The sequence below is a fragment of the Periplaneta americana genome, chromosome 16, assembly GCF_040183065.1.
Source record: "Periplaneta americana isolate PAMFEO1 chromosome 16, P.americana_PAMFEO1_priV1, whole genome shotgun sequence".
Taxonomy (NCBI): Eukaryota; Metazoa; Arthropoda; class Insecta; order Blattodea; family Blattidae; genus Periplaneta; species Periplaneta americana.
Genome location: NC_091132.1, coordinates 78,101,652 through 78,116,496, shown reverse-complemented (window position 1 = coordinate 78,116,496; position 14,845 = coordinate 78,101,652). Strand labels below are relative to the sequence as shown.

General features: G+C 33.2%; 1 protein-coding gene across 2 annotated transcripts in view; it reads right to left on the bottom strand.

Annotated features, from left to right (window-relative positions):
* LOC138716507 (hemocyanin-like) overlaps positions 1-14,845 on the bottom strand; it is a 168,594-nt gene that overhangs the window by 23,025 nt on the left and 130,724 nt on the right. For both annotated transcript variants that reach the window (XM_069849651.1, XM_069849652.1), the window contains exons 2-5: positions 10,653-10,786; positions 7,930-8,268; positions 5,354-5,559; positions 2,260-2,488 (exon numbers count right to left, since the gene is read on the bottom strand). In XM_069849651.1, coding sequence (XP_069705752.1) covers positions 2,260-2,488; positions 5,354-5,559; positions 7,930-8,268; positions 10,653-10,786 — 908 coding nt within the window. The remainder of the gene's footprint in view (positions 1-2,259; positions 2,489-5,353; positions 5,560-7,929; positions 8,269-10,652; positions 10,787-14,845) is intronic.

Below are 14,845 nucleotides of genomic sequence, written 5' to 3'. Positions count from 1 at the left end.
TCATAAAACATATCTACATTAGGCTCTGATTTTATTAATGGATTTTAGCCAAATGACTAACAAATTTGTTTTTTTTTTTTTTTGAAAGCTTAATTATTCATTATAACAATGAAATCATCTATTATAGCATATCAATTATTCATGCAACAAGTGGATAATTTTGATGTTTATTGCATGAGTAAATCGTTCGTGCGACAATTTTCACGGGTGTTATAATAAGATTATCCACAAGTTCAATACAACACTTTATGGCATCTTAGCATTATAAATTATAGGAAACAGATTATGAAATAATTCGGCATCCATAGCTGACAAAGTCTTCATATGTTCGTATCGATAAGTTGCGCCTTGCATTGGCATTGAATAAAGAGAAATGGATGACCTCGCAGGTTTTATAAACACTATTTATACCTTAGGTATCAAACTATACGTTACGAATGTTCCCTTATTTTGTTAATATAGTATCTTTGTTTTATGAGATATTACAAAAGTGATACAAAATTGTTAAAGATTTGAAAATAAATGATACGTTACCTTTTGTCCTGCGTTTCATTTCTTGTTACGTGGCGCGTAGAAGCGGTAAACAAGATAGCCAGACGATCCCCACCCAAGCGTACCGGTATTACGTCATAGCGAATACATCATTGCTATTATTGGCACGCGTGCCATAATAGGCCGATTACGCACGATATTAAACGTAGTAAGTAGCTGTTTATATGCTAGGATGGCATAAAATAACAATCTCATTCTTCACACTTTCCATAGCGGCTAAATTCATCTTGATTGCATAATTTGTTTAGAAACAATAGTAATTTCAACTATGTTAGTTATTTTATAATATTCCTTCATATCTAAATTGTTTACATTGTTGTGAAACTACATTTTTATATCTGAAAACTTTAATAATAATCTTAAAATAATATTGAAATAATTATTAAAATGTTTGAATATTTTACTAATTTTTATGCTCGACCATGCCGAAATGTAGTAATTATACACCTGGTAGCAGACCTTTAATGTATGTCATTAAAGCACACCTACTCATTAAAGGTCAGGTCTTTCAGCCAATGACGACTCAGGTTACAACTGTTCAGCCAATGACAGGTCAGCTTTCTACCGTTATAAAACCGCAAGTATCGATTATTCTCGGATATACAATCGAAAGAGAATTAGCGAAAACTCACGGAGGCTGGAAATCCAATACTGTCGCAGAAGGTTATGTTCTGTTACTATAATAATTAGCGTTAATTGTAAATAATATTCAAATAAATTCAATTTGTCATCTCGTTTTTCAATGTCTAATTTAATTTTAATGTTATCTCTGTAGGTTCTTATGGCCTAGCAAGGTCAATGTGAACATCTGTTCCTCGGAAAAAATCAATACTTTCGCGTCTGCGCACATCTCACAACATACGGGACATTGGCCAAGGTCAGATACAAAGAAAATTAATAATATCAAGTTAGAAATATGGTCGAGCATAAAAAGTCGTATGAAACTCGCCTATAATGGTAATTAAGAAGATCGTATGGAAATTATGAAACTCGCTTGCGCTCGTTTCATAAATATCCATACTCGCTTCTTAATTACCTTCATTATAGGCTCGTTGCATAATGTAGTGTTACCTTATGTATGTTTTAGATGATTCTTAAGAAGAAAAAACTATTTTGTTCTTTTAATTTTATGTAGTGCATTCTAACAAAATTTATACGTCATTAGCAGAACACACTAAAGATAAATTTTTCATTTGCAATTTTTTGTAAATGAACGAACCGCTAATTTCATAACTTCAGTATCATCTGTAATTATTAAATTGTAATTTTATTATGGACAATCTATTAAACGTAAAATATAAAATAATCAAAATTTCTCGAGTCGATTTCTAAAACACTGTTATCATAATTTCATAGTTCTAAAAATACAGTATTATTAGATTAACGACTTCTTCGTTACAGATTCATTAGATTTTTTTTATTATTAAAACCATAGACTTGAGTTTTGTAGACCTTAATATTATGGAGGCTCAAACAAAGAAATGCAATGGTATCTGATCGGAGGAACGTGAGAGCGTTGTTTTCGAACAAATATTTTGATTTAGGTATCCACTCACAATAACAATCGATCTTTTTTCTACTATGTATTTTTTTTTCTCTATTGTAATTATTTCTTTTATATGCATCAAGATTTTTGGACCACTCTATACTTATTATCTTTTTTCATTTTTTGCTACTAAAATGTCTGTATATCTCGTATGAACTCACCGTCTTCACATATCCAGAAGCGATGGCGTCGCGGATGCGGCCCTCGAATATTTTCATGTCTTGAACTGTGAGGAAGGGAAGATCGCTGAAGCACATATTATCCGGCCTCATGGGGAACTCCTGACCGTTTTCATAGGTGGCGCCGGGTGCAAAACCTTCCACGATCTTTTGGTCCCATTCCAATGGTTCTACTACTGGCAAATCGTTAGATAGTCGCTCGGCATCGAACCTATAAAATTAAAGCAAAGTCCACTCACAATATTAATTAATATATAGCCTATTTTAATTTTTTCTTATGAAACTTCATTATTACTATGAATATTATTATATTATTATTATTATTATTATTATTATTATTATTATTATTATTATTATTACATTTATAAGCTACGTGAACTCTTGCTGCCGACTTTACAAGCTTAGTTGTGTTAAATTAAAGACTAAACCTTCAGTTACTCACTTCAAGAACATGAAAGATCATTAATAAGGTATCAAAATTTTTGACGGTTTAATGTCCTTCCTTCTGAGATTTTGTACTACTTCCTTAGTCTCACTAGATACATCAAATACAAACACTACCTACTACTTTCATCGTCTCACTTTTTAATCATAATATGACATATTCTCTGCTTCACTCAATTGCCTGAGTTTAGTTTCCAGTATCTAATATTATACAGTATGATACTTTCAGTCCAGGTAGTATCAATGTAGGCTTACTCAAACTCCTAGCAACTTAGGGTGCTATGCATAGACATTTCGCTAGCCCGCGCTACGAGCGTACTAAACTACCCCCGGCTATCGACTGATTACTTGTACAGGATTCATATCACATCATATCATATCGGTAACACTGGTTTATGAATAAGAAAAACGTTAGTTCCCTGATCATCCACCGGAAGCCCGCGCTAAGAATGTTCATGAATATAGCCGTCATTGTCTCTGATGAATTATTATTATTATTATTATTATTATTATTATTATTATTATTATTATTATTATCACTTTCATTATTATTAGGATTTATTATTACTATAAGATTGTAAAAATAATTCATCAACTTACAATTAAATATCTTGCTGACTACAAATCTCTTCAAAGTAAAACTATCGCAGTCGGAAAATAGTCCAAAGAGAATGACATGCAAATTTATGTTTTGAAAACTAATGTTATAATATTTACAAAGAAAACTATTTCTATCAATTTCAACTATAATTTTATTTAAATCATAATAAAATTAACGAAATAGTTTGTGTCGAAGATATTGGGATACTATTTAACAATAAATTGCATTATAATAGCGAGTACATTTCAAATATTTAACCATACAGAATGCTGGTCAGCACGGTCAATAATGTTCTTCCTCTATGCCCGATTAACTTCACATTATTGAGGTCGGAATTTGAATACGAATTGACTTCTGTTATAACTGTATGCACTAAATTAGAAAGTAGGCCTATCCACCGTAAGTCCATAGAAAAATTGTGATTGTTGTGTCAAAGTTAAAATTCCCCACGTCAAGAGCTTTATGCCCTGTTTTTATTCAAGCTCTTTAAAAGGAAATGTAATCTGTGAATATTTCATAAACATGGTTAGCTTTCATGTTCCTCTGAAAGGTATGAGAAGTCAAAATAGTTTCTGAACGAAAGTTTCTCATTTTTCCGATCTCCAAGTGGATCAAAACTGTCTAATTTTATAGTAATAACTATGATCCATTTATACTAGAAGCCTATAATTGTAGAATTTGCAGAATGGTAAAATAATCATATTTATTATTATTATTAAAACGTTATTATGGCAGCCTTATGCTAAATTATTAATGGCTACTCTCTGTTCATAAGACCATTAATGCTATAAATATTATTATTATTATTATTATTTCCTCTTGGTCGCAAGTTAATAAATGAAAAAGAAAAATACAATAGATTTATAGTTTATTTGGTTATTTAACGACGCTGTATCAACTACGAAGTTATTTAGCGTCGATGGGATTGGCGATAGCGAAATGAGGCCAAGGGTTCGCCATAGATTACCTGAGATTTGCTTTACGTTTGTAGAAACCTCGTAAAGACCTAACCAGGTAATCAGCTCAAGCGGGAATCGAACCCGCGCCCGAGCGTAACTCCGGATCGGAAAGCAAGCACCTTAGCCGACGCCGGTGGTTTTGCAATAAAATATAAATCAGGGCTGGGCAGCAAGAGCGGATTCTACTCTCTCACGGGGAGCCATATGATTTCTTTTTATCCCCTTTCTTCCCGCAGAACACCGCGCAGCGTTGATTCAGTAACGGATGAATATTAAGGGTCCCCGTTTAGAGACTAGTTCCGCTCCCGATGCCCAGCTCTGATATAAATCAAATACGCAACAAAATGAATGGTTAAACAAAATAAAATGGAGTAGCCTACGATGTTTCAGTCAGTAAATATGATTTCTCTACAAGAGTATACTATTTTATACCAACATTTATTATAATACATTACTTTGACCTAGTAACTGGACAAAACCCTATCGATTCATGAATACCAAGTGTTGGCCGCGTAAATTACATTATACATATATTTTATGTAAGTTACACGTAATTTACGTCGCGTAACAAACTAATATTTTACACGATTTTCTAAGCGAAGTAGGCTAACAAATAACTTTCATGAAAGTAAATGAACAGTTACATACTCTACTCCGTGGTTCAAAGACAAAAGATGCCTGTGGAAATCATGGGAAACACAATGATAAAATTATGAAAACCATCGGCAGTCTGATGACAAGTAAACTAAGCAAGACGCGGAACCACTACGTGGCGTCGGCGTATCGTTTCAAGGGGGGTAAAAGAAATGAAGACTTAATCTAGAGGGCTCGGCTGGTAGCCTGGAAACACGAATAACAATTTAGCACTCTGTTTATTTAATGTATTATAGCAAGTTTTCAATTTATTATCTTTTTACATTTATGACAAATTATGTATTTTACGCGTCATGTAGAAGTACTTTCTTTGCGCGTAACTTCCCAAACCTGTGTATTCTCAAAGTAATTACTCTTGAAACGCACTGTACAAAACTTAGGATCATGATAATCTTCCCTCTGATTCTTTCACTATTACCTGGCAACCATTTGATGATGCATGTAGTAGAACAGTTCTCCCTTGCGGTCTTTGTAGCCCGCATACTCCTGTTTCCACCAGAAGGGGAAGTCCATGTGCCAATGGCTGTGGTGTGAGTTCATGCCAATATCTTCCCCAAAGTAGGCTACCCTCTGTTCGGGATTGTTTACAGAACCAGTGAATTTCATCGGGATGACAGTTGGTGTCTAGAACACACAAGTGTGATTTCGTGAGAAGTTTATTAACTCTATTGTATTGTGATTGATTTGAAAACTATGATAAATGCACGTGGTTAAGAACTCAGCATATCGTATTTACCATACTAAAATAAGGACAATAATGGTCTCTTAATTAATAATATATTACAAAAAAAAAAAAATATATATATATATATATATATAATAGAAATGTCAGAAGGAAATGAATTTGGGAAAGGAGTACGTCAAGGATGTCCTCTACCCTGTTAAACATCTACTTTGAGGATTTAATAAAGAACTGTTTTCAGAACATGGGAGGAGTGATAGTAGGAGGAAGAATAAAGTGCATAAAATTTTCTGATGATAAGGCGTTGTTAGCAGAAAAGAAGATATAATAATAAAGAATATGCTACTGGAGCTAAATGACACCTGTGAGCAGTATGGGGTGAAGATAAATCCAAATAACACGAAAACCACTGTCACAGGAAGAAAAATACAGAAGATAAACTTGAGAATTCTAAATGAGACAGTAAGGCAAATGGACAGCTTCAGATACTTGGGGTGTACTATAAGCAGTAACATGACTTGCTGCCAGGAAGTCAAAAGGAGGATAGCTATGGCAAAGGAAGCTTTTAAGAGAAAAAGGAGCATCTTCTGCGAACATCTGGAAAAATAACTATAGAAGAGACTAGTTAAGTTCTCTATATGGAGTGTGGCAATGTATGGGACAGAAGCATGGAAATTACGACAAATTGAAGGGAAGCGAATAGAAGCATTTGAAATGTGGATATGGAGAAGAATGGAACGTGTGAAGTGGACAGACAAAATAAGAAATGACGCTCTGTTGGAAAGAGTGGGTGAAAAAGGAATTATGTTGAAAGTGATCAGGAAGAGAAAAAGGAATTGGTCGGGTCACTGGCTGAGAAAAAACTGCCTACTGAAGGATGCACTGAAGAACGGAAGAACATTTCGGGATAGAAGAAGATATCAGATCATGGACGACATTAAGACATATGGATCATATGAAGGAAAAAAGAGGAAACAGAAAATGGGAAAGATTTGAGAGAGCTGGATTTGCAGGGAAAGATCTGCTATTGAGCAGAACACTAAATGAATGAATGTTGGAATACCGGGAGGGGAAACGGGAGTTCCACGCTAAAACCTACCAAACACCACAAATTCCATTTGGATCCTCCGCAATTCGTACCCGTGTTACCAGCGTGGAAATGTGACACTCTAGCCATTCGGCTAACAGTGCATCTACTTGTGAAATGTTACGCTAATAAATGTGCAATAGTCCACACATATAATGCTTTGCGGATAGTTACTCTTCAGTACCGATATCTGGAATTAGACCACAAATGCCTGATCAGAACAACGTTAACGATATGTTTGTCTTACGAATAGAGATGGCCGATATTTCACAAACCGATATTTTGTCACAGGTATTTTTTTGTCACAGATAAACCTGTCACTGATGACGCGAAATATCTGTGACAAAATATCGCTATCGAATTCTGCTCCGTATTCAGTACTCTATGACTGATATTTTCTCCTCTACGTCGAAGGTTCGCGCGTGCGCATGATACAATAACAGCAATCTGACGGTAGTTTCTCCATCTTATTATAAATGATGTAGTTATTACATGATTTAAATAATAACACCATTGGTTACCAGTACTTAATCTTGTGTAAAATCCTGTCTGAACAACTGTTTTGTTTTGTAATTATTTTCCAATATTTTTCCGAATACTTATGTTTCATTAATTTTTATTCTATGACTCAATATTATAATGTTAATGCACGACTTAAAATAATTTATCCATTATATTATAAACAATAAAAAGGATCAATTTTTAAAACGATTAGGATAATCATATAACCTCAATTTCTCCATATCCAACTACATTTAAAAATGATCAACTGGTTCAATATCTATAATATAACCTCTTGGTACATGAGGTTAACTTTTGACATGTTACTGTTCAGTTAGGTAAGTATTTATTTGTTAATGGTACATGTACATAATTAATTTCTTTGTTGGATTTTCCCATATAAATCACTGATGAGTGGTGTGTATAGAGAAATCGTATTCATATTTCACTGCTCTTCAATATTTCCTGCTAATTTTTATCGGTGTGACAAAATATCGGTGTAATTCATGCTACGTATCGATATAAAATATCGGTGTGACAAAATCACCGATAAAAGTCACAGATATTTAATTGTCACAGTCACAGTTGTCACAGATACTTGAAAATATCGTTTAAGCTCATCTCTACCTACGAACAAAGTAGGGGAAAAGTAAAAAATATACGGACAGGCACAGCTAGACAACGAACCGGATTGGACAATGTAATAAAGTTTGTAAAAACTCACTCTTGTCATCTTGGCCTTATACGCCTTCCTGACGACATCGGTGGTCAGAAACATGTGGGGCGTGATCTCATAGGCCGGCGGTAGGCGGATGCCCCTGCAGTCCTGACGATGCAGCAGTGCCACGCTGAACGCATACAGGAATTGGCGCGGGTTGAGGCGGTCGCGTGCATACACGGCTGTGCGGAAGAACGTGTCGTAGTCCGTTGCACCGTACAGGGTCTCGAAGAGCGTCACCATCTCATAACGGTGCCGGGGGTGAAACAAGCTGAAGACAGTGTCCCGCTGCAGCACCTTACCCTTGGTAATCAGTCCTACTAAGAGTTTCACTGTTTCGGGTTCCTGTAAAAGACAGATGCTTAAGGAAACACGGAATTACCTGTCTTGGCAATGTTAAATTATGTCTTTCACAAGGAATTTTTTCTAAAAAAAAAAGGTTTGTTGAAGCTACACACCTGATTGTTTTACGGCTCGTGAAAACATATCACTTTATGCTGAAACGGTAGTTTTTTTCTTATTAAGAAATATTTTTTCCCCATTCGTGTATTTTTTTCTACGACTTTCAGAACATTACCGCCTATAACATCTCCAACATTTAAACAATTTAAAAAATCCTTTCAAATCCAAATGTAAAACATTCAAATAAATTATTCCTGATTACGTTTGCTTTCTGGAATAAATAGAAGCCGAGAACAGGTTCGTTTACAATGGGAAAACTAAACTTACGGAAAATAAGTGTTAAAGTAAGACATACAGTACATATACATTCCCCTGATCAGAAAAACGAAAACTTAACATGAATCTCGTACTATTATCATACGTCATACATTATTTTAAAGAGGAAAAATGGAGGATTAAACTGGAAAGAATATCGTCGTTGTTCTCGCAATAACTCCTCTGTGCAAAATATAAAATTTTTCGGTAGGAAAAAAAAACACATTTATTCATTCTACGGCAGTGGTACATAGGAGATTGTGAATTCTTACATTTTCGAAACAAAGAAATGTAATTACAAATAGGAGATTTTATTGTTTGCTGTATCACCATTTAAGTTATTTAATGGAGCAAAAAACTGAAAATCGATAAATACCTTACATAGGATTTAGGCTATTGCAGGAACAACGACGATATATGAGGGGCTCACAACCAGAGTCGACCAAGTCCACCAGTGGTCAGTTTGTATTAATACTATCTCGGATGAAGAAAACTTAGATTTATTCATTGCCATAACAAACCAAGTCCATAACTCATTTGTTACTCCACAGAGGGCAACATTTCCTATGGAAGATGAAGGTTGCTAAGCGTGAGCCAGGAACTTTAAGACTCATTATCTCAGAACTATTCCAGATGGACTTGGTCCACTCTGGTTGTGAACCCCTCATATAATTATCCGACCAAAATTAGTAAATTTATAGAGACTGAGAGTTACAATTCAAAATTCTCAGACGATCGAAAAATTAAAATGATTACAATTTTAGTACAGTCACAATATTATATACCATTTTAAAAAGAGAAAACAAAGTAATATATTAGAAAAATGAATAAAATGTTCACCAAAAATCCAATTCCGCTTCTTCTTGACAATTTTATTCATAAATAGGCTACCGGTACTAATCAAGAAAGTGCAATTGCTTGTATGCCATTTCAATAGCTATGAATAATTTTTTCTTCTCTAGTTCAAATATTGATGTAGTAACTAGAGACCGAATGAATGAAATTTGAATGGAACTGATAATTTACCGCAATTTGTTAAATGTAAGACTCCATTGTATGTAGAGGCCATCTGAATTTTTATTTTCTAAATATAATAAATGTATATTGCATTGCTGAACTGTTTCAACTATACATTAGAACTTGGTTATAACGACATCCAAGGGACCTTGAAAATTATGTTGTTATAAACGAGTGTCGTAGTAACCGAGATTGACATTATCAGTCTAGTGAGGTGGAAAATGAAAAATAATAAACATAATTAGGCTTATTTTAGGTTTATGTATTCACTTTTAAGCATATCATGAACACAATAAAATACATGTACAATTATAAATACAGTATTCTGTGTTAAAACAGTTTGTTCATTACTCACCAAACTTATTTACTGAGGAGTGAAGTAATCAGTCATTTTACTCTGTTGTCTCCTACTTGCCCAATATACACTTTCTAAACTACATTCTATGTTCATTATTTCAGTTGCACTTTCACTGCTTCTTCTCCTAGCTTCATACTCCCTCTTCTAGCTTCATAGAAATGTTCACAATTCTAATGGCTTCTAAAGTGTCACTCACTTCTTTTAGTGGCCATACTGCGTTAAAATGCGTGCATTTAGCGAAAACTTCCTGTCGAAACTGGCCGCATGCAGGTACCATTAATACCGCATGAATTCGGGCAGGTTACAATGGGATGGGGAATCTGCCTGGTCTATGATAGAAGGGAATAGTAAAGGATTTGCCAGATTTCAGCAAAATATTTCTTAAAATACTTTGGTTCTTAGAAAATTGTGTTCCAAACTGAGGTTGAAAATGACGTTATATGCGATAGATACGTTTGTCGTATTAAGCAAGATAGAAAAGCGTATGTCTTACGGGGAATTAGTTGGGACCACAGAATATTTGACGTTATAGGCGAGGTGTCGCATAAAACGAGGTCGCTATAACCAAGTTCTACTGCATTATCACAAAGAAATTAATATTCGTGGTTGTCTACATACATAACAGACAGAAACTTACCTTGAATTTGTTCAAGTGGTTCAATGGGCTGAATGAATTCTTAATAGCCGTAAGTTCAGGATCGCTAAGAGGCTGGTTCAGGTGCCGCAGAAGTTTCAGCACTTGCAGCTGTCGCGTCAGGAAGGTCATATCCGCTAGCACAACAGTAAATGGCACTTATAAACATGTAACCAAAGTATTAAAAATTTATAGCTTCAATTTATGATCAAAAACTCCCAATTTATTTCATTTTACGGTAAACTCACAATAATTTGGCAATACTCTAATATTGTTTGTTGTAAATCGTAATACATGACCATAGTCCGAAGACTACAAACAAATGGTCAAAATTTTGACTCACCTGCTAGTATGATGGAGTGGATTACTATATGTAATTACAGAGTGAGAGAGAAATAAATCGTTCGGCCTTAATTAAGGTTGACCACGAGGATCCGAAAATTAATAGCAAATAAAATATAATGAAATAAATATGAATATTGTTATAAAAATAAAATGTAATAATTAAGCACCGTTGATTATCAATTATAAAATAAAATCTTGGAAGATAACCTTAAAATTATACTTCTAAATAAAATATTTTATTTAAAATTAACATAATTAAACAATAAAATTCTCTAAATTTTTGCATTACATGGCAAAGTCATTTATGAAATATGTATGAACATCCATAGTTAATATCACACTCTAGGGTGCCTGAAAGGATTTCGGTTACATGTCTCGTAGGCCTATCAAAGTGTTGAATCCACTAGTCATGACTATAAAGAAGTAATGTATGTATGTATGTATGTATGTATGTATGTATGTATGTATGTATGTATGTATGTATGTATGTATGTATGTATGAGTGCATGTGTGCATATATTTATTTATTTATTTATTTATTTATTTATTTATTTATTCATTTATTTATTTATATTTATGTGTGGGTCAATAGCCATTGGCAATTAAAGTCCAGCAGAGTGATACAATAAATTTATTAATACAATGAACAGCAATGATACAAATTAACTATATAACCGTGACAATTAACAACAAATAAAGAACATGGATTGCAGTGATTAATTTATAACAATCAATACTATTGAGTTTTAGAAAGGAGTTAAATATTACAGAAAATATTACCGGTTTGCGTAGAAAGATTTTGCAAATATTATAAAAGCAATTTACATTGCCATGATGTAGTATTTATACACATTAAATTAATCGAGATCAGATACATGCAAGTTAGTATTTTAATGCATCTGGACACCAGAGAAAAAAAGATTTAGAATTCTTAAGGGGACACGCTACTGAGATTTCTAATCTCCAAAATTTTGATTGTAAGTTTTTGAAATTTTAAAATCGAATAGATGTTGATGAGTTACATGTGCACAATTATTTTCAAAATCTTATGTTGAAAAATGTACTCGGAAAAGAATAAGATATAAAAAAGTGTTTATAATTTTAATAAACAAATATCTGGGTCTCATATAAAGATAATTTGTTTCTTAAACTTTTAAAATGATGCTAAGACTACCTACAATGAAATGGTGCATGGGTTTGTTCCTAGTCAATACAGTTCATCAGTAAAAAAAAAATTAACTTTTAACATTGACCAAAATTGACGAAAACTCAGTAGCGTGTCCCCTTAATATAGAAACGTTTCTGAAGTCTCATGTCCTTCATCGGAATACGGAAGCTGACAATGTTTAATAAAGATTCACAATTAATATCACCTTTAAGGATCTTACATAAGCATAAGTAATTCAGTTCTTACAATCTAGCATATAAGCTTCGACATTTAAAGTACTCGCATTTCTGCTTATAGTTATACCCGAAATTATTAGACAGAAATCTCTACAGACATATCAAAATAAATTTCCTTTGAATATTTTCTATTTTTACCGAATCAGTAGTTATAATAGAGTTCACTAATATATAGTGTACCATTAATAGATTTTATATGTGTGTGCGTGCGTGCATGTAGCCAAGTAATAGGCCTAAATGAAATTTAATATAGAATTATATAATTTTGTCATATAAACACAATATCTACCATCTCTCAATATTAACACCGAGTGTCCATAAACGAGAATATAGAGTAGGCCTATTTTCACAGACTGGAAGGCTGTATATGACGCTGACTTCTCGAGGATGGGCAGGCAGGTTTTAAATGAAAAACGCGCATTGAAGTCCGTCCTGTACCGATCAAATCGATCGGCGCAGCTTTCATGGTTAAGTGACCGTTAACCTCAACCCTCATTTTTACAGATATCACCACGTAGGAGGAGAAAGAGGGGTGCAACTTGACCAATAATCCGATATCAATCCCAGATTAAATGTCGATGATGACAAAGCCCTACACAGAGCCATCAAATCGACAGACATTAACACAGATATAAAAGTTCACGGCTCAAGATGATGTCACTAGTGCTGCGTGGGCTTCAGAGAACTGTTACACAATACACGAGAATTTGTTAGAAAGATATATTTTTATAACCTAAAGGAACATTAGACAAAATGAGAGAATAAGTCGCTATGAAACCTCATGAAATTGTATTCCCTTTGTGAGTGAACTTATTCTAATAAATTTTCAATTACCTACTAGCTTTTCCCTGAAAAAATTAAACTCAATGAGAAATAGAGCTCAGAAAGATCGATTGTGTCATACCGGGCCATTCTAAACACCCATATTAGCTCGTTTAATGCAGGTTACATATCATTATCTCCCTAATGATTCCTATTAACAACTACAGCAACACACACCATCAAACGGCACAGTTACAGCCACTATCAACCATATCGCCACAATAAATCACTAATGAGTACTGAATTATTTTTACATATTCATTAAGCTTTACCTCACGTTGTACCGAATATTTCATAACTTTCTTCGCATTTACGTAGTTTTATATTCATTTAAGTATTGCAAACCATACATTTTACATCAGAATTGTAGCTTTCAGATGTGCAACAAAAAATATTAGGTCTTTACACACATTTGTTATACATACATATTAATACGCTACATTAATTTCATTCACTAGTATAAAGAGTTCATCAGTTGAGTAAAAAGTGTGGATATTAAGAAATTCTGTTAGTACTGTTTTAAAAAGTCTCTCTTTGCCTTCCAATGATTTATGTTAATTAGGCAGTGCACTGAAGACCGTAATACAAGAATAGTTAACACGTCTTTGTTATGGCTGAGAATAACAGAGGATATATTATATCTGGTTTGTATTATTTTTAGTACTAAAAGTATTTTGATTTTTAAAAACATAATCTAGTAAGCCTAAACAGTATAATCGCAAAGTAACTGCAAGATTTGTAAGTTTTGTAAAATCTTTTTACGTGACTTTTATGTACATCTTTATTATTATTATTATTATTATTATTATTATTATTATTATTATTATTGTTATTATGGCTTTCTTTTGTAAAAGAAAAGTATAATTATCTTCATATGTGTCACCCCAAAATATTAATCCATAAATAGTTATAGAACGAAAGTATGTAAAGTATGGCAAATTTAATATTTTTATAACTCCATTATAATATAGGTTTTTTAATTTACAACAGGTAGAGCTCAATTTAGGACTAATGTTGTTTTCAAATCTATGTCTATATTTAATTGTTTTCTTTGTTATACATGTGAAAAAGTCTGTATGCAACAGAATATTTTTCAATGTGAGTTCAAAAATACCATTTAATTATATATATATATATATATATATATATATATATTTTTTTTTTTTTCATATTTTTGACTGGGAATTTTCTGGGGAATATTATCCAAATTATTCCCTGGAAATATTTCCGATCTCAAAGTTCCCAATAATTTACGCATCACTGGTCAGAACCCAAGGACGTAGACACAAGAGATGAATGACGCTGCGTACTTAACAGGCAAAAATATTTGCTAAAAGCACGACTGTAGTCACATTCTTGAGCTATTTTGTATGTACGACGATTATTGTGCCTGATCCATAATTGTAAGATTAATTTTATTATTTCGGAAATTCATTACAAAAAGACAATAGAAGGCACATTTCTTCAAAGGCAACGGTAACAGCATTTTCTACTACATTACTTTTCGTCCTAGATTTTGGTCCATACGAATCCATCTCTTGTTGAATATCACGTTTACTATTATAGATTCTTTTAACACAAAAACAGCTATAAAACAATAATACCTGTGCAAATATAACTTTCCC